This window comes from Vigna angularis, chromosome 6 (genome assembly GCF_016808095.1).
Source record: "Vigna angularis cultivar LongXiaoDou No.4 chromosome 6, ASM1680809v1, whole genome shotgun sequence".
In the NCBI taxonomy this organism is placed as follows: domain Eukaryota; kingdom Viridiplantae; phylum Streptophyta; class Magnoliopsida; order Fabales; family Fabaceae; genus Vigna; species Vigna angularis.
In genome coordinates, this window is record NC_068975.1 from 19,557,562 (window position 1) to 19,579,468 (window position 21,907).

A 21,907-nucleotide genomic window follows, 5' to 3' on the forward strand; every position below is an offset into this window, starting at 1 on the left:
CACACACTCTACTTCTAAATTTTAATACACCATCAGGTCCTAACCTAAATTCTTTAGTTGGTTCTCTTTCGATCAGTTCTGCTATCTCTTTCAGGTTAGGGTCCACCAATTGTTTCTCTTTGATTAAACCTAGAAAGTCGTTAGATATAGTTAGACTACTACATCTAATGAAATCTACTTCATACTCCATCTGTAGCTTCAGATCTTTGAATTTCTCCACTAACTCTAATTCTTTGATCATCATATGGGAAACATGTACCATCTTCCTACTCAAAGCATCAGCTACTACATTTTCCTTTCCCGGATGGTACAAAAGTTCAAAGTCATAATCCTTTAAAAACTCCATCCATCGCCTTTGCCTCATATTTAGCTTTTTCTAGTCAAATAGGTACTTCAAACTTTTGTGATCGCTGAATACTTGAAATTGGACACCATAAAGATAGTGTCGCCAAATCTTCAGAGAAAACACCACTGTTGCCAATTTTAGATCATGAGTAAGATAATTCTTCTCATGAACCTTTAATTGTCTTGAAGCATAAGCCACTACCTTAGCACACAACCTAACCCCTGGTGTGAAACATCACAGTAAATCTCAAAAGACTTAATTGGATTTGGGATAATCAATATTGGTGCACTTGTCAACCTTTGCTTCAATTCCAGGAAGCTTTTCTCACACTTATCCGTCCAAACAAACGGTTGATCTTTGCGAGTTAGGTGGTTAAAGGCGCTACTATTTTAGAAAAACCTTCTATAAATTTTCTATAGTATCCAGCTAAGCCCACAAATCTCCGTATTTCCGTTGTAGTCTTTGGTTTCTCCCACCGTAGCACTGCTTCCACCTTGGTTGGATCCACCGCTATGCTTTAAGCTGATATAACATGTCCCAACAATTTCACCTTCTGTATCCAGAACTCAGAATTTGACAACTTTGCATATAGTTTCTTTTCTCTCAAGATCTCAAGCACAATTCTTAAATGCCCATCATGTTCTTCTCGACTTTTGGAATAAATGAGTATGTCATCTATAAAGACTACGACAAACTTATCTAAGAAGGGTTGAAAGATTTTGTTCATGTAATCCATGAACAAAGTTGGAGCATTAGTTACCCCGAATGGCATAACTACATACTCGTAATGCCAGTATCTTGATCTAAAAGCAGTCTTCTATACATCTTCAGCTTTAACCAAAATTTGATGATATCCAGACCTTAGATCTATCTTTGAAAATACTTGACCTCCATGCAACTGATCCATCAAATCGTCAATCCTAGGCAAAGGATACTTGTTCTTGATGGTTAGCTTGTTCAACTGCCTGTAGTCGACACACAATCTAGAGCTACCATCTTTCTTCTTCACCAGCAGTACCGGTGCCCCCCATGGTGATACGCTTGGTCGGATGAATTGTTTTTCCAACAGCTCTTCAATTTGCTTCTTCAGCTCTGCCAACTCTGCTGGGGTTATTCGATATGGAGCTATCGATACTGGTCCAGCTCCAAGTATTAAATCGATGGAAAATTCTACTTCTCGTTGAGGTGGCAATCCTGGTTCTTTTTCTGGGAACACATCACTAAACTCATTAACTATGGGAATATCAAGATTTTGTTCATTTTTCTCAATTTCCACATGAGTCAAGATAATGAAACACGGAGATCCTTCTTTTACTTCTTTTAACACTTGTTGTAATGACAACAACTTCGATTCTTCAGGATCAGGGAAAATCAACTCTTTCTTGTTACAGTCTATAAGGATACGATTGGCAGATAACCAATCCATTCCTAAGATTACATCTAAACCTTGTAGAGGTAAAGATATAAGATGTACTTTGAACCTACGTCCTTCTACAATGATTGGACATTGAGGACACATCCTCGATGTTTTTATCAATTTATAGGCCGGTGTAGACACTATAAGGTCATACTGCAGCTCTTTCATGGGTAGGTTCAACTCTTGAATAAGAGTTTCAAACAAAAAGGAGTGTGTCGCTCCAGAATCAAACAACACATTCAAGTCTCTACCAGTTATACTACAACATCCAATGATGAGGATACCTGATTTGGCAGCTTCTGCTCCCGTTAAAGCATAGACTCTTCCAGTCGCTTGTGGCTTGTCCTTCCCTGTTGAGGCGGTTGTTGAGGTTGAGTTGTTTCTCTTCTGTTAGAGGGACAATCTCTAGCAAAATGTCCTTCTGCTCCATAAATAAAACATTTGTTCCGCAGATTAACTTGTGGACAGACGCTCTTCAGATGAGGTCCTCCGCAGACGAAACATCGGATTATTCTCTCTTGATGTTGTTGCTGATGAGAATTCCTATGAGGATGTGGTCTGTCATAAGGTCGATTCCTTACATGTTGTCCAACTCGTGCCCCAGATGGTCCTCCCACCCTTTGTGACTTCTGCTGAACTTCAATCTCACTCGTTAACCTTTCCGCAACTTTGGCATGTTCAATTAAAGCATAAAACTCTTTAATAGCTAAAGGGTTCACGGCTAGTTGTATGTCTGCTCTCAATCCATTTTTAAATTTCCTACCCCTCCATTCTTCATTTGCTGGTTGGGTGTAGAAACGTCCCAACTGTTTGAACTTGTCTGCATACTCAACCACCGACTTGTTACCTTGCACGAGCTGCAAGAACTCCACCTCTTTTGCATATCTTACACTTTCCGGAAAGTACTCAGCGTAAAACTTATTCTTAAAAACTTCCCAGGTAATAATCTCACCACCTTCCTGTAATACTAGCTTCATGTTGTCCCACCAGTGTATTGCTTCTCCAAACAGCTGATACTCGGAATATGCCAACCTAGTTTGTGATGAGCAATTTTTCGCATCAAAAAACTTTTCCATATTTCTTATCCATAGATCAGCCTCGTCCAGACTTGTCCTTCCATTAAAAGTAGGTGGACGGTGTTGTAGAAAGTTTTCTAAGGTCCATTCCTGAATCGTTTGAGCTTCTACAGATGTGCCATTCTCAGATGTTGCCTTAAGGCTTCCACATGTTGTCTTTGACTGGCTTTAGAACTAAGCCTAGCCGCTTCTAATTGTTGTAGAGCCGTTTCGTGCTGTTGCACTAAAGCAGCGCCCTGTTGTTGAAGAGCAGATGCGATAGCCTCCACAGCTCTTGCCAAGCTAGGCATATTACAGGTTTCACTGTTGGGTTGTGTGCGTGTCATTTCTCTGTTCACACAAAGAATTATTGTCATTATGATTCATAATATGAGTTCGTAGGATAAATCCACAACTCTTAGGTCGTCATAAGGACGAACCGCTCTGATACCATTAATGTAACATCCCATAATCTCACACTTGATAATTCATAATTTATATATTGTAACATTACATTTACGGTAACAACCCGTAATCTCACACTTGAAAATTTATAGTTGATATATATATCTATACATATGTTTTAAACTCATATTTCAACTACAAACTCATAAATATAACTCGAATTCTTCTAATTTATTCTTTTATCTCTTTCTTCATTGGCACTGGATCAGATGACATTCCTTCATCTGCTCCCGTATAACGAATTATACGATCATCGCACATGCACAAACACACACAAGTAGGGTGAGCTAACATGCAACAAATCATTTATAAAACATGCATAATTACTTTGATACCAACATCATATAATAATTATGTCAGACACCCTCATACCATCATACCACAATCACACCATAGATACTCATCCCATCATACCACAATTCCTAATAGACACTTGTCCCACAATACCTAATAAACACTCATCCCACAATACTCAATAGACACTCGTTCCACAATACCCAATAGACACCACAATACCCAATAGACACTTATCCGGATGATACGTTTATGAGCGGTCACGGGAGATTATGCACTTGTGATGAGTTCTACTTCTTCTTACAAATACACTTTCAAAATACTCCATACCATTCACAAGGTTAATCCTCAACACTATGTCCAAAACCGGCACATAGACCAAGACCTCCTGCCCCTCTCACCACATAATTCATCCTTCTCTACTTGAGACTAGATGATTATTAGAGTATCAGGATAACCTCCAACTACAGGACCCTCAACATCAACATATACATAAATACCATATCATTACTGAATCTCTCCACAAAACTCATACCATGCTCATATTCCTCAACTCACATTATACCATTAAAAAATCTCCCCATAATACTCATATCATGTTCAGATCCATAAATTTAAATCCAATATAATAAAATACAATCATCACATAAATCATACAAAATGCATATATCACAAAATAAATTAACAATACTAAAATCTTCTCTACTTGAGACTGAAGAGTATCAGGATAACCTCCAAGTAGAGGACCCTCAACATCAACATATACATAAATACCATATTATTACTGAATCTCTCCACGAAATTCATACCATGCTCATATTCCTCAACTCACATTATACCATTACAAAATCTACCCATAATACTCATATCATGTTCAGATGCATAAATTCAAATCCAATATAATAAAATACAATCATCACAGAAATCATACAAAATGAATGTATAAATAAATTAACAATACAAAAATATCACTATAAATGGTCACCGAAGAAGAATCAAATGTTTAACGAATCAAACTCACCATAAACGCTAGTACATATGACTAGTCACAACTTACTGGATTGGACCAGGGCTGCTCTATGATCAGGGATGTATCAACTCCGGTTTTTAAGATTCCTCTATCCTACCATCACAATTATAATTCATAATTTCGTATCTACCACAATAACATGAATTCATTCCAACGAGATATATTGCACAATAGTTTAACAGTACATAATCTGTTCAACAAGATTTAAGTTAAAAACTTGTCGAGTAGACTTCTAGGAAAGAGAGGTGTGTCACAATGGACAACATAAGTACCAAGTCTTTCCTTAGCCAAAGTGTTCCTCAACTAGTTTTAACAAATTTCTTATTTACAGATTCAAAACAACAACATATAATATTAACACAGAAATTCAGTATAGATATATATACAGTAAGCATTAACAATATTCACAAAGAATTTCAAGACATGAATAGTAATAAAACAATACTAAATCATAATATAAAAGCTTAGAATTTTTAGTTCCCCTACCTCTATTCCAGACTTCTCTTGCTCCGAATATGTTTTCCCGAAAACCCTTCAGAACCTCTACTCTTCTTGCAACTAAAAATTTCTCCCTAACTCTTTCTTCTCTATTTCTCAAGCTCTCACTTGATTCTTCTTCTCTTTGTGCAGAATAACCTCTCCTCTCATGGCTATTTATAATCCAAAAATTTTACTATTTAACAATTTTTTAATATTATTTACTATTCTAGTATTATCTTATTATATTAATATTTTAATCATCACTTGGCCTATTTGATCCCTCAATAATGCCTTTAAATCTGAGTGCTTTATCCATTATCAATATTTTAAATTTTATTTTGTTTTTTTCGTTTTTTTTTTTTTACAAAAAGGTAGAAAAGAGTTTGAACCCATCACCACAAATTTTCTACCAATTAAGCTACCAAAATTTCTTATTTAACTTTTCACATAAACTTATTATATTTTCCATTCACAAAGAAATTTATTTCTACTAGTAATAAAATTGTAAATATTTTTTATGAGTCTTACATTAATGTAACATCCCGTAATCTCACACTTGATAATTCATAATTTATATATTTTAGAATTACATTTAAGGTAACATCTCTTAATCTCACACTTGAAAATTCATAGTTGACATATATATAGATATATATATATATATATATATATATAGATATATATATATATATATCTATATATATATATATATAGATATATATATATATAGATATAGATATATATATATATATATATATATATATATATATATAGATATATATATATATATATGTCTTAAACTCATATTTCAACTACAAACTCAAAAATATAACTCGGATTCTTCTAATTTATTCTTCTATCTCTTTCTTCATTGGCACTGGATCAAACAACATTCCTCCATCTGCTCCCGTATAACGAATTATACGATTATCGCACATACACAAACACAAACAAGTAGGGTGAGCTAACATGCAACCAATCATTTATAAAAATGCATAATTACTTTGATACACTCAACAAACCTCATATAATAATTATGTCAAACACCCTCATACCATCATACAACAATCGCATCATATATTCTCATACCATCATACAACAATTGTATCATAGATACTCATCCCACAATACCACAATGGACACTCGTTCCACAATACTCAATAGACACTCATCCCACAATACCCAATGGACACTCATTCCACAATACCTAATAGACACTCATCCGGATGATACGTTGATGAGCGGTCACGGGAGATTATGCACTTGTGATGACTTCTACTTCCTCTTACAATTACATTTCCAAAATACTTCATACCATCCACAAGGTTAGTCCTCAACACTATGTCCAAAATCGGCACATAAACTAGGACCTCATGCTCCTCTCACCACATAATTCATCCTTCTCTACTTGAGACTGGATGATTATTAGAGTATCAGGATAACCTCCAACTACAAGACCCTCAACATCAACATATACAAAAATACCACATCATTACTGAATATCTCCACGAGACTCATACCATGCTCATATTCCTCAACTCACATTATACCCTTACAAAATCTCCCCATAATACTCATATCATGTTCAGATGCATGAATTCAAATCCAATAAAATCCAATCATCGCAGAAATAATACAAAATGAATATATCACAAAATAAATTAACAATACTAAAATATCACCATATATGGTCACCGGAGAAGAATCAAATGTTTGACGAATCAAATTCACCATAAACGCCAATACAAACGACCTAAGAGTTATGGATTTATCCTACGAACTCATTATGAATCATAATAACAATAATTCTCTGTGTGAACAGAGAAATGACACGCACCCAACCCAACTGTGAAACCTCTAATATGCCTAGCTTGGCAAGGGCTTTGGGGAGTGAGCTCATCTAGTTTCTAGTACATGTATCGAATGAACAAGTTGAAATTAATTACTTTGGCATTTCGATGCGTATATGTTTGATTGTTTATTGAAATGAATTATAAATTAATTAGGTAAATGAAGTCAATTTGTTGCTATTAATTTCCACATGATATTATCTTTGGTTATTAGTATATATGGAATTTACATACATTATGTCTAGTATAGGGCTGATCATGATTTCATAATTCACATGGTGAACAAATACTACTTGTCATTGTTTTATGGTATCAGTGTAGCGATTCATGGTTGTTTTGAGAGAACTTCAACTCTATAAACATGTTTGATACAGTCTCAACTATTATTGGTCATTGATTTGTTGAATTTTATGGCGTGGATACATGATAGGATTAGGAGTTATAAACGTAAGGTACTGTTGGATAGTGTACTAAATTATATTAGAATAGGTCTCAATATTATAAGTATAGGTACTAATTAAGTGAATTAATTAATGTATAACTAGCATTGCACGTTAAACCAGTTAGACACATATATTGTTGGAACAATTGGTACCGTTATAGAGTCGCGCAGCGGAATAAATTACGATAGCGGAAAGTGTGTTTGATCAAACTCGTTTTAAGATGGTCAGTTTTAGAAAATCAATTTTCTTAGAGAAAATTTATCAAACAGTTGATATGTGTAAAATGTAAAGAGTATAGAGAGCAAGAAAATTCAACACAGAATTTTTATCCTGGTTCGATTCAAAAGAATCTACGTCCAGTTGTTAATCACTATAAAAAGTTATTAAGGTTTTCACTAAAAATCAGTTTAAAGATTTACAATAGAGTGAATAAAAAGAATGATAAAATCCTTCCTTCGACGAACGAACCGGAAGGGTGCTTCCTTCGACCAACGAACCGGAAGCGTGCTTCCTTCGACCAACGAACCGAAAGCGGGTAATCTACACTTTCCTTCGACAAACAAATTGGAACAACGCAGATTAAAATCTTCCTTCGACAAACGAACCAGAAGATGACCACCTTACCAACTCGAAGAGAACCGCTCTGACTATCGACACACGAAACGCGAGCTTCTCCTATTCACGAGACTAGGCAATGCACTTGAACTAGGTTTTAGAACTTCCTCAGACAAACTGTATTATTAAAAAGCTCAGGATAATCGATTATAGCTTCTAATAATCGATTAAATGCGTAACAATTCTGGAAGTACAAGTTTTTCTAAGTATTACATGTTCAAAGCCTTTCCTAATACATTTATAATCTACAAAGTGCTTTTAAAACAATTAGAACAGTCTATCTTCTTGCAGCATCATTAAAATCATTTATCTTCAAATTTACCAATGCTCCTCATTGGTAACATATATATAGTTCAATTAAGGTAAGTAGGATATGTTTAAACGCTTTCAAATGAATGAATCAAGGAAAAACATAAGATTTAATTAATTTCATCATTAGAGTAAAAATTTACAATAATAGATTTTCCTTCCTAAGCCTTTGAAGATTTCACTTTTGGCTTGAATCTTGTAAGTACCCAAAATCAATACAACTCTTCAAGTGTCCAATTTTACCTTAGTATAGACCGAGGAAGGAAGATTGAACATCTATAGAATTATTGAGGAAGAAACACCAATATGAGTAGAGTTATTGAAAAACCAAATGTCTTAACCACGAAGATGGTCTTATCCTTGTGATAAATAAAATCTATCTTACAGTACTTAAACAAAATAAATAAACAAATTAATGCTCCTAAATAAAAACAAACCGACAGATCTGACAGTGAGGACGCAAAGTTACTTTACCGTGAATCAAGGAATCAACTTTAAACCATGTTAAAAAAATGATGGTTAGCTAGTATACGTTAGATTTAAGTCTATAAATAAATATATAGTAATACTACTAATAATAATAAAGATGTTCAAAAGTCGAGCACAAGTGGCCGTTAAAGATTACAGTTCATAGTAATAAAAATAAATAAAGACAATTATAGTCTCCTCGAGGAAACTATTCTTCGGCGGAAGGCAATCGTAAGGAAAGCTCAACGGAAGGAGCTTTCACCTGGAACAGTAGAGGAGGAAAAATCTCTCTTTTATCAGGAACGGGAGGGATTGGAAAAAGATCCAACGTCACCTGATCTGGAACCGACAACGCTATCCATGAAAGATCTCCAAATAAATAAAATTAGAAATGTTAAAGTAATAATAATATATATATATATATATATATGTATATATATATGTATATATATATATATATATATACAACATATCTTACCATTCATAAAAGGCGGCAAGAGGGGTAGTGGAGAGTAAGATGTGGTGGTGGTGCTTTGCTTCAAGCATCGTTGCTTTTCACGATACCCATAATTTTGAAACCAACAATAAACGCTATACTCTCCAATTTCCCCATAAATTTTAAGTTTCGTTGCAATCTCGTGCACTTGCTCTCTATTTGGATTTCGTATCCCAAATGCAAAAAGGGCCTTTAGTAGAACAACTTGTTCTTTAGGACACTCTCGAAGGACACTCAAGGAGAGCAAACTCACGCTCCACTATAAGTAGAGTATTCCTCCGCGTTGAGCGACACTTGAGTCTCATAGTGAAGCGTGAGTATGCTCTCATTGAGTGTCCTTCGAGAGTGTCCTAATTCTGTGAGGAGCCTCTCTCTCTCTAAGTGTGCCTTTTGTTTATCGCATCCGTGTAAGTGTTTCATCCTCTCAATCTTTCGTTTTGTTCCTTCTTTCCTTTAAGCTTTCTTTTAATCCATGTTCTTTTGCATTTACGTTCGTTCCTTGTTCTTGTTATACTTGTTTATTTCTTTTGTTATTTCACCACTCTTCACTTTTTGTTTATACTAATAAACTAATAATGGGGTATATAAGCTGGAAAACCGTTGTTAACCTCCCTTCGTTTGAAGGTATGATAGAGGAATTCGAGTAGAACAATGCTACGTACCCTAAATTTTTTTTTTTAACTTAAACAAATCATGGAGATAAACTTGTTGGACTTAGATCTAGTAAGATCCTTTGCGAGGACCGGATGATACATCTAAATTGGACTTCAAACTAGACTATGGAAAAAATTGGGTTAAAAGAAAACTAATTGTATCAACCCTCTTTGACACAAACATAATATTCCTTCACTTTTGTCTCTTAGAAAAATGAACAAAAATTTAAAAAATTTGGAAGTTCAAGACAAACTGGGATATAAACGATGGAGTCCTACTAAAGAACAAGTTGCTTTACTAGACAACATAATTAGACAATCTTATATACAAAAAAATCACTTTTGTCTTTTTCTTTATTATATAATTGAGAAGTTAGTTTTAAAAATAAAAAATAACTTTCAGATTGTAATTTAGAAGTCACTTCTCTTTAAGAAAAAAAATTTAAATTATATAATTCAAAAATTAAAATTGAATTCAATAATTCAAAAACTAAATAAATTATGGATTATATGATTTAAAAGTTATTTTTTTTTTCTTAATCGTCTTTAAATTTCGGAAACAATTGTTGATATTTGAATTTTATAATTTGAAAGTCATTTTTAGTTTCTGAACTATGTAATTCAGAAATACTTTTATTTTTACTTTTTTTTTATATAAGATGTGAAGGAGAAAATTTATGGAAATGCAGAAGAAGGTGCCAGTTTGTCAACAAAATAAATGTTCAAATGAAATGGATTAGGTCTCATAAGAATGACTATTCTCATAGAATAGTTGGATCTTAGGTTAGTTAATGAATTTGCACATTGATTAGATTCACAATAAACACAATGAAATGAGAGATTTGAAGACTTTATTTTGAATTATAACAAAGTTTAATTTCAACTAACGCAATTATTACTGTCAACTAGTGTCGTCAAAATGGATTGAAACCCGTGACCCAACCCGGCTCACCACGGGTTTGAGCGGAGTTGGGTTGGAAAAAAATGCAAAATATTTTATGTGAGTCAATTTTGACCCGGCTCACACGGGTTGAACCCGTGGTCGGTCAAGTTGGCTCACCTGTAAAGTTCATAAAAAAAGAATAATATATATATATATATATATATATATATATATATATATATAAATAATATGATTGCAAAATGACAAAGAACCTTTCAGAAGTGGAATGGTGAGCAAGACACTTTTGGTGGTGAAGTCAAAATATTATTTTTTATAAAATAGTATTTTTAATAAAATATTATTAAAAAAATAATAATAAATAAATAAATAAATAAATAAATAAATAAATAAAAAGACAAAACTACTTTCAGAAGTGGAGTTAAGGGGGAACAACTTTTTGTAATGGGATTTAAATATTATTTATAATAAAATATTATAAAAAAAAAACTAAATAGTGCCAAATCTTAGCCTATAAATAGCAAGCATGAGGAAGGCTGAAACTTGCACCAAAAATTGAGAAAAATTTTGAGAGAAGAGAGTTGGAGGAAATTCTAGTTGCAAAGGGGAAATTCTGGAAGTTTTTGGAGAACCGTTTCTAAGGAGAAGATTAAGTCTGGAATAGAGGTAAGGGGAGTTACTCTTAAGTTTTTGTTTTGTATTATCCTGAGTCTTGAATATGTAATATTTTGCTTTTGTTTGATCTTAAATCTTGAATATGAAGCATTTTGTTTCTGTATGATCTGAATTTTGAATAAGAACATGTTTCTGTGAGGAGATCCAAGTTTGATAGTAATGCGATATTGATTATGTTATGCTATTTGTATGTTATTAGTTGCTTCTTTTGTATTGTTGGAAGGATGAGAAGTTGTCTAACCGGCTCTGCCAGATTCAACTTCTTGTTTCCCCAGACTTTTATTGTTTTCCTTATTTATTTATATTGTATTTTTGGAAGGATGAGAAGTTGTCTAACCAGCTCTGCCATGTTCAACTTCTTGTTTCCCTAGACTTTTATGGTTTTCCTTATTTATTTATATTGTATTTTTGGAAGGATGAGAAGTTGTCTAACCGGCTCTGCCAGGTTCAACTTCTTGTTTCCCCAAACTTTTTATTGCTTTCCTTATTTATTTATATTGTATTTTTGGAAGGATGAGAAGTTGTCTAACCGGCTCTGCTAGATTCAACTTCTTGTTTCCCCAGACTTTTATTGTTTTCCTTATTTATTTATATTGTATTTTTGGAAGGATGAGAAGTTGTCTAATCGGCTCTGCCAAATTCAACTTCTTGTTTCCCGAGACTTTTATTATTTTCCTTATTTATTTATATTGTATTTTTGGAAGGATGGGAAGTTGTCTAACCGGCTCTGCCAGATTCAACTTCTTGTTTCCCCAAGAATTTTTATATTAAGATTATTTTTTTTATGATTGTCAAATACTTGATTCTTCTCTGACCAATTATAGTAATATTTTATGATTGTTAATTTGTTTATAATTATCTTGTATGAATTCTATTATCAATGTATTTTATGATGTTTGATATGAAATTATGCATTTGAAATATAGTATGAGTCTCGGGGAGAGACTCTATAATGGTATGATATTAGTGTATATGTTGATGTTAAGGGTCTTGTTGTTGGTGGTTATCCTAAAACTCTAAAAATTGTCCAGTCTCAATTAGAGAAGGATGTGTTATGTGGTGAGAGTAGTAGGAGGTCCTAGTCTATGTTCATAGACGTTAATGGACTAACCTTGTGGGTGATGTGATATATTATATTTGGCGATAACTATGTTGTAGATGTCACCACAAGTGCATGACCACCCGAGACTGCCATCAACATTATATCCGGATAATAGAGTCTAGTATGATAATTTCATCTTACAAGAATTTATGGTGAATGTATTACGTATAATAATAGTGTAATGCTTTGCTTTGAATTTTGCATGGTAGCTCACCCTTACTTGTTTGTTTGTGCCGAAAAATCTTATTTTTGCGATGATCGTATAACGTTTATGTTATACGGGAGCAGATGACGGAACGACGTCCGAACCAATACAAGTGAAGGAGGAAGCAGCAGAAAAAGGAAGAGTAGTTTAAAAAAAAATAATGTATTTCCAGTGTGAACTATGTTACTCCTAAATGGATGATTGTAATACTGTACGATGTTTTTATTATTAATGAAATAATTTGTGTGTGAGATGTTTAATTTTCTTTTTTTGGGATTTACATTTAGTGGTATCAGAGCGGTTCGTCCTTAAGACGACCTAAGAGTTGTGGATTTATCCTACAAACTCATATTATAAATCATAATAACAATAATTCTCTGTGTGAACAGAGAAAAATGGCACGTAGACAACCCAACCGTGAAACCCCTGATTTGCCCAGCCTTGCAAGGGCTTTAGAATCTATCGCATCCGCTCTTCATCAACAAGGAGCTGCTTTAATGCAACAGCACGAAACGACCCTACAACAGTTAGAAGTGGCTAGACTAAATTCTAAAGCAAGCCAAAGAGAACATGTGGAAGCCTTAAGATAGCTAGCCGAGAATGGCACCCATGTGGAAGCTCAACCTTAGAGAGTTCAGGAATGGACCTTAGAAAATTTTCTACAACATCGTCCAGCTATTTTTAATGGGAAAACAAGTCTGGATGAGGCTGATCTCTGGAAAAGGAACATGGAAAAGATTTTTGAAGCGAAAAGGTGTCCACCCGAAACTAGGTTGGCATACTCTGACTATCAGCTATCTGGGGAAGCAGTACACTGGTGGAACAACACTGATGAGTCAATATTTTCTCAATTTCACTTAGCTTATTGTACCGAATTTAATCAGGGAATTGTGCTTAAATGTCTAGTATTTTCCCATTTTTCTTAATTGTGCTTAATTTGATCAGAAATTCTTATTTTAATTAATTTGAATTATTTGAGCTAATTATTTTTATTATTAATTGTAGGGAAATTATTGGACAATATTTGGGACATTTGGAGGTGAAAAGAAAATGCCACATCAATTATAATTTAAGTTAAAATGATTGAGCAGGTGTGGATTTAGTTTTTGGAGGTGCATGCGGTAATTTATTCTTGAAGAAAGAGAGCATGCGGTGGCCCAACTGTGGAGGCGACATTCAGCAATCCACACAGCCCACAAGGGGGAGCGTCCAGCAGATGGCACGCACGGCCTGGTTTGGGAGACAGCGCACGTCCAGCACACTCCACAGCGCACGTCCGCACACATCCAGCACGAGCGTCCAACAAAGATGAAGTGCTACGTCCGCACACATCCAGCACGAGCGTCCAGCAGTGTCCAGCACAGCCCACATCTTCATTCACGTATCCAGCACGAGCGTCCATCCAACAAACGTCCAGGAGCAATACGCACGTCCAGCAATTTGAAACGAGCCACGGTCCAGCACGCTCATCTTCTAGGAGGATCACGGCTGGAGCAGCAGCAAACGCTCCAGCTTCAACGAAGTCCAGCAGCAGCTTGAATGAAGGGTGAGGCACACAGCACACATGAAGAATGAAGTTGGAGAAGAAGAAGCCAGCAAGCACACCAAAGAAAGAAAGAAACTCACGATCAATGGAGGAAGCAGAGAGTTACGTTCCAGCACGAAAAGTGGAGACTCCTTCCTACATACGGGAGCACAGCACGTGGAAGAGAAGTGTTGAGGTGGCAAAAGAAGAGGTGTCCAACAACACTTGGGCTTCATGCGGAGAAAAAGAGGTGTGCTGATTCACAGAGAGCAGGGGGTGTCCAAAGAAGAAGCGGCACACGCGGCCTTGGTCCAGCAAGCAAGGGTGTGAGGGGCAGCTTTCTTAGGTGGGAAAAGAAGAAGCGGTCAAGAGTTTTTGAAGAAGTAAGCACACAGCCGCGCAGAGAGAATGGGAACCGATCCAGCAAGTTCCACGGCCCAGCAGTAGAAGAAGGTGTGACAAGCAGAAATCAACACGTGGTCCAGCTGGAAGAAAGAAAGGCACCGAGAAAGGAAGGAGGTGCAGGAAGAAGCGCTCACGGTCCAGGGTTTATATTAGAGAGGAGCTGGAAGGAAAAAGGAGGGCTGGACGTGGGGAGAGCCAGCCGCCACCTTCATTGGAGTTTTTCTTTGAGCATTTTTCAATTTGTAGAAATGGGTAGCATGCTGTTACGGGATTTTGGATGAAAAAGCTTTACTTTAATTTGGCTGATTTACTCATTGCCCTTCTTATTTTGGTTCATGCACTTTTTATTGAAGCTTTTAAGTTTATGATTGTATTGTCCAACGTTGCACACTGATTCTTGGAGTTTGTTTTGGCTGGAGAAGACAACACTGTCACGTTCAAAGGCTTTCTTTTTCTTTTAGAAACCAAATAGAGATACTTTGTTTTTTTTCTAAAAAAGCATTAGCATTTAGTGGGACCCTTTCTTGCATTGATTTTGTCTTTTCATTAGTGGTTTTAGAAAAGAAGAAGAGGTGATTCGGTGGAGGATGGAAGGGAAGCAGCGCATTCAATTGGAGAACGTAGCTTCCGTGTTGGTGTGCACGGGTTTTATTCCCGCAGCTGCCACCTCCGTTTACTTCTTCAAGCATTTAATTTTATGTGTTCTTCACGCATTTAGCTTTTCTCTTTCCGCCTCCATTTTCTCGGTTTGCATTTAAATTTTTAGCTAAAAGTTACATCTTCAATTAGTTCATACACTTTTGCTTTGAATTTATATTCCAGCCATGTGCATTTCTGCTTTAGCTTACAGCGTTGCCTTTAATTAATGGAAGATGCATTTCTGATTTAGCAATTTCAATTGAAGTGAGTCATGCAAGTTTTCTTTAATTTAGTTGAAATGTTAGCTTAATGACCAAATGTCTTAATTCTGTGTTTACATCTGCGTTTATGTTCGTGTTTTAATTTATTTTAATCGCATTCAACAAAACTTTTACAAAACCCCCCACTACGTGTTGATCTGAGACTGAACCCAAATTGGTCCTTGAGAGACGACCTAGGAGTCACTTCCTAGCCTATACTGCATTAATTTGCAATCAACTTTTGTTTGAGGTGGTGGAACAACACAAAGCTAGTATTAGAGGAAAGTTGTGAGATTATGACTTGGGAAATTTTTAAGAGTAAATTTTATGCTGAGTACTTTCCGGACAGTGTGAGACATTTGAAAGAGGTGGAGTTCTTGCAGCTGGTGCAAGGCAACAAATCTGTAGCTGAATATGCAGACAGGTTCAAACACTTGGTTCGTTTCTACACCCAACCGTCAAATGAAGAATGGAGGTGCAGGAAATTCAAAAATGGATTGAGAGCAAACATTCAACTAGCTATGAATCCTTTAGCTATTAAGGAGTTTGCTGCTTTAGTGGAACATGCCAAAGTTGTGGAAAGGTTAATAAGTGAGATTGAAGTTCAGAAGTTACCAAGGGTAGGAGGACCATCTGGGTCACGAGTTGGATAGAACATAAGGATCCGACCTTATGAAAGACCGCAACCTCAAAGGAATCCTCATCAACAGCAACCCCAACATAAAATAATCCGATGTTACATTTGCGGAGGACCTCATCTGAAGAGCGTTTGTCCACGAGTTATTTTACTCAACAAATGTTTTCTTTGCGGAGCACAAGGACATTTTGCTAGAGACTGTCCCTCTAAAAGAGAAGCAACTCAACCTCAACAACCGATTCAATAGAGAAGGACTGACAATAGGCCCCAAGCAACTGGAAGGGTCTATGCTTTGACTGGAGCAGAAGCTGCAAAATCAGGTAATCTCATCATTGGATGTTGTAAGATAGCTGGTAAAGAGTTGAATGTGCTATTTGATTCTGGAGCGACACACTCCTTTTTGTCTGAAACTCTTATTCAAGAGTTGAACCTACCCGTGAGAGAGTTACATTATGATCTCATGGTATTTGCACCAGCCTCTAAATTGATAAAAACATCGAGGATGTGTCCTCAATGTCCGATAGTTATAGAAGGACGTAGGTTCAAAGTACATCTTATATCTTTACCCTTACAAGGTTTAGATGTAATCTTAGGAATGGATTGGTTATCTGCCAATCGTATCCTTATTGATTGTAGCAAAAAGAAGTTGATTTTCCCTAATCCTGAAGAAGCGTAGTTGTTGTCAGTACAACAAGTGTTAAAGGAAGTCAAAGAAGGATCTTCGTGTTTCGTCATCTTGACTCATGTGGAAGTCGAGAAAAATGAACAAAATCTTGATATTCCTATAGTTAATGAGTTTAGTGATGTGTTCCTAGAAGAAGTACCAGGATTACCTCCTCAACGAGAAATAAAATTCTCCATTGATTTAATACCCGGAGCTGGACCAGTATTAGTAGCTCCATATCGAATGGCTCCGGCAGAGTTAATTGAATTGAAGAATTAATGGAGAAGCAATTTATTCGACCAAGTGTGTCACCTTGCGGAGAACCTGTATTGTTTGTAAAGAAGAAGGATGGAAGCTCTAGATTGTGTGTCGACTACAGACAGTTGAACAAGCTAACCATCAAGAACAAATATCCTCTACCTAGGATTGATGATCTGCTGGACCAGTTGCATGGAGCTTAGGTGTTTTCAAAGATAGACCTCAGGTCTGGATATCATCAAATTTTGGTGAAGACAGAAGATGTACAGAAGACCGCTTTTAGATCCAGATACGGACACTACTAGTATGTAGTTATGTTGTTCGGTGTAACTAATGCTCCAGCTCTATTCATGGATTTCATGAACAGAATCTTTCGACCATTCCTAGATAAGTTTGTCGTAGTCTTTATAGATGACATACTTATCTATTCTAAGACTCAAGAAGAACATGTTGAACACTTAAGGACCATCCTTGGGATCTTGAGGGAGAAGAAATTGTATGCAAAGATGTCAAAATGCGAGTTTTGGATGCAAGAACTGAAATTCTTAGGACATGTTATATCATCTCAAGGCATAGCGGTGGATCCAACAAAAGTTGAAGCAGTGTTGTAGTGGGAAAGACCGAAGACTATAACAGAAATAAGGAGTTTTGTGGGATTAGCTGGCTACTATAGAAGGTTTATAGAGAGTTTCTCTAGAATAATAGCGCCTTTAACACAACTAACTCGTAAAGATCAACCATTTGTCTGGACGGATAAGTGTGAGAAGAGTTTTTTGGAGCTAAAGCAGAAGTTGACTAGTGCACCGGTTTTGGAAATCCCTGAACGAAGTAAAAAGTTTGAAGTTTATTGTGATGCTTCTCATCAGGGATAAGGTTGTGTGCTCATGCAAGAAAGAAGAGTGGTGGCATACGCTTCAAGACAATTAAAGACTCATGAGAAGAACTATCCTACTCATGATTTGGAATTAGCAGCGGTGGTATTTTCCTTGAAGATTTGGCGGCACTATCTCTATGGAGCTCAATTTCAAGTATTCAGCGATCACAAAAGCTTGAAGTACTTATTTGACCAAAAGGAGCTGAATATGAGGCAAAGACGGTGGATGGAATTCTTGAAGGATTATGATTTCGAACTCCTATATCATCCAGGAAAAGCAAACGTGGTAGCCGATGCTTTGAGTAGAAAGGAAATTCATGTTTCTCATATGATGATCAAAGAACAGGAGTTGGTGGAGAAGTTCAGAGATCTGAAGTTACAGATGGAGTTTGGAGAAGATTTCATTAGATGTAGTAGTCTAACTATATCTAGCGATTTTCTTATTTTAATTAAAGAGAAACAATTGTCGGATTTTGGCTTGAAAAAGATAACAAAAATGATCGGTACAGATAAGGCTAAAGAATTTAGGCTAGGATCTGATGATGTATTAAGATTTAGAAGTAGAATATGTGTACCAGACAATGCAGATATAAAAAGATTAATCTTTGAAGAAGGACACAAAAGTCGTTTTAGCATACATCCCGGTATGACTAAAATGTATCAAGATCTCAAGGAGTCCTTTTGGTGGCCAGGAATGAAGAAGGAAGTAGCATTGTAGCGGCTTGTTTAATTTGTCAGAAGGCAAAAGTGGAACATCAGAGACCTGGAGGATTGCTACAACAATTAGACATACCAGAATGGAAATGGGATAGCATTGCTATGGATTTCGTCACTCATTTACCATAGACAATAAGAGGTAATGATTCTATCTGGGTCATCATTGACCGATTGACAAAAACTGCTCACTTTTTAGCAATAAATCTGAGAATGTCAATGGCTAAGTTGGCATAACTGTACATAAAAGAGATAGTAAGATTGCACGGCGTCCCTTCAAGCATTGTGTCAGATCGAGACCCAAGATTCACTTCTAGATTCTAGCAAACTCTACAAGAAGCTATGGGCAGCAAGCTACGAATGAGTTCTGCATATCATCCCCAAACTAATGGACAAGCTGAAAGAACCATCCAATCATTAGAAGACCTACTGAGAACTTGTGTATTGGATCATCTGGGTAGTTGGGATGAAGTACTTCCTCTAGTGGAATTCACCTACAATAATAGCTTTCATGCTAGTATTGGAATGGCACCTTACGAGGCTCTGTATGGAAGACGATGTCGAACTCCTTTATGCTGGTACTAGGACAGTGAAAAGGCTTTGATAGGACCTGAATTACTACAACAAACCACAGACAAAGTAAAGTTGATACGAGAAAGAATGAAGGCTTCGCAGAGTAGACAAAAGTCATATGCTGATCAAAGGAGAAGACCATTGGAGTTTGCAGTTGGAGATCATGTCTTTTTACGGGTCACTTCAACCACGGGAGTAGGAAGGGCTCTTCGTCCGAAGAAACTTTCTCCTAAGTTCATTGGTCCATATCAAATTTTGAGAAGAATTGGGCCAGTCACTTACGAGATGGCGTTACCCCCTCAGTTAGCCAAACTCCATTCATTTTTTCATGTTTCTCAACTAAGAAAATATGTTCCTGATCCTTCTCACATTCTAGAAGTAGAAGAGATTCAAATCAAAGAAGATCTCTCCGTAGAAGCACAACCTGTTTGTGTAGAAGACACTAAGACAAAGGAGCTCAGAGGGAAGACTATCAACTTAGTCAGGGTAGTTTGGGATAGGAAAACAGGTGATTCTACATGGGAATTAGAAGATGATGTAAAACATTCCTATCCCCATCTTTTTTTATGAAGTGTCGAATTTTCGAGGTCGAAAATTTTTGTTGTTGGAGAGAATATAAAATCCATAAAATAATAATAATAATAATAATATATATATATATATAAAATAATATGATTGCAAAATGACAAAGAACCTTTCAGAAGTGGAATGGTGAGCAAGACACTTTTGGTGGTGAAGTCAAAATATTATTTTTTATAAAATAGTATTTTTAATAAAATATTATTAAAAAAAATAATAATAAATAAATAAATAAATAAAAAGACAAAACTACTTTCAGAAGTGGAGTTAAGGGGGAACAACTTTCTGTAATGGGATTTAAATATCATTTATAATAAAATATTATAAAAAAAAAACTAAATAGTGCCAAATCTTAGCCTATAAATAGCAAGCATGAGGAAACTGAAACTTGCACCAAAAATTGAGAAAAATTTTGAGAGAAGAGAGTTGGAGGAAATTCTAGTTGCAAAGGGGAAATTCTGGAAGTTTTCGGAGAACCGTTTCTAAGGAGAAGATTAAGTCTGGAATAGAGGTAAGGGGAGTTTCTCTTAAGTTTTTGTTTTGTATTATCTTGAGTCTTGAATATGTAATATTTTGCTTTTGTTTGATCTTAAATCTTGAATATGAAACATTTTGTTTCTGTATGATCTGAATTTTGAATAAGAACATGTTTCTGTGAGGAGATCCAAGTTTGATAGTTGTAAAATGCGATATTGATTATGTTATGCTATTTGTATGTTATTAGTTGCTTCTTTTGTATTGTTGGAAGGATGAGAAGTTTTCTAACCGGCTCTGCCAAATTCAACTTCTTGTTTCCCCAAACTTTTATTGTTTTCCTTATTTATTTATATTGTATTTTTGGAAGGATGAGAAGTTGTCTAACCGGCTCTGCCAGGTTCAACTTCTTGTTTCCCCAGACTTTTATTGCTTTCCTTATTTATTTATATTGTATTTTTGGAAGGATGAGAAGTTGTCTAACCGGCTCTGCCAGGTTCAACTTCTTGTTTCCCCAAACTTTTTATTGCTTTCCTTATTTATTTATATTGTATTTTTGGAAGGATGAGAAGTTGTCTAACCGGCTCTGCCAGATTCAACTTCTTGTTTCCCCAGACTTTTATTGTTTTCCTTATTTATTTATATTATATTTTTGGAAGGATGAGAAGTTGTCTAATCGGCTCTGCCAGATTCAACTTCTTGCTTCCCCAAACTTTTATTGTTTTCCTTATTTATTTATATTGTATTTTTGGAAGGATGAGAAGTTGTCTAACCGGCTCTGCCAGATTCAACTTCTTGTTTCCCCAAGAATTTTTATATTAAGATTATTTTTTTTATGATTGTCAAATACTTGATTCTTCTCTGACCAATTATAGTAATATTTTATGATTGTTAATTTGTTTATAATTATCTTGTATGAATTCTATTATCAATGTATTTTATGATGTTTGATATGAAATTATGCATTTGAAATATAGTATGAGTCTCGGGGAGAGACTCTATAATGGTATGGTATTAGTGTATATGTTGATGTTGAGGGTCCTGTTGTTGGTGGTTATCCTAAAACTCTAAAATTTGTCCAGTCTCAATTAGAGAAGGATGTGTTATGTGGTGAGAGTAGTAGGAGGTCCTAGTCTATGTTCATAACTATGTTGTAGATGTCACCACAAGTGCATGACCACCCGAGACTTCCATCAACATTATATCCGGATAATAGAGTCTAGTATGATAATTGCATCTTACAAGAATTTATGGTGAATGTATTACGTATAATAATAGTGTAATGCTTTTCTTTGAATTTTGCATGGTAGCTCACCCTTACTTGTTTGTTTGTGCCGGAAAATCTTATTTTTGCGATGATCGTATAACGTTTATGTTATACGGGAGCTGATGACGGAACAACGTCTGAACCAATGCAAGTGAAGGAGGAAGTAGCAGAAAAAGGAAGAGTAGTTTAAAAAAATAATAATGTATTTCCAGTGTGAACTATGTTACTCCTAAA

The 21,907-nt window shown here is 35.6% G+C and overlaps 1 protein-coding gene across 1 annotated transcript; it reads right to left on the reverse strand.

Annotated features, from left to right (window-relative positions):
• Nucleotides 1–2,071: 2,071 nt before the first annotated feature.
• Nucleotides 2,072–2,839, reverse strand: LOC108341434 (uncharacterized). The gene has a single exon (XM_017579119.1). It carries the CDS (start codon nucleotides 2,837–2,839, stop codon nucleotides 2,072–2,074), a length of 768 nt encoding a protein of 255 aa, XP_017434608.1.
• Nucleotides 2,840–21,907: the final 19,068 nt, after the last annotated feature.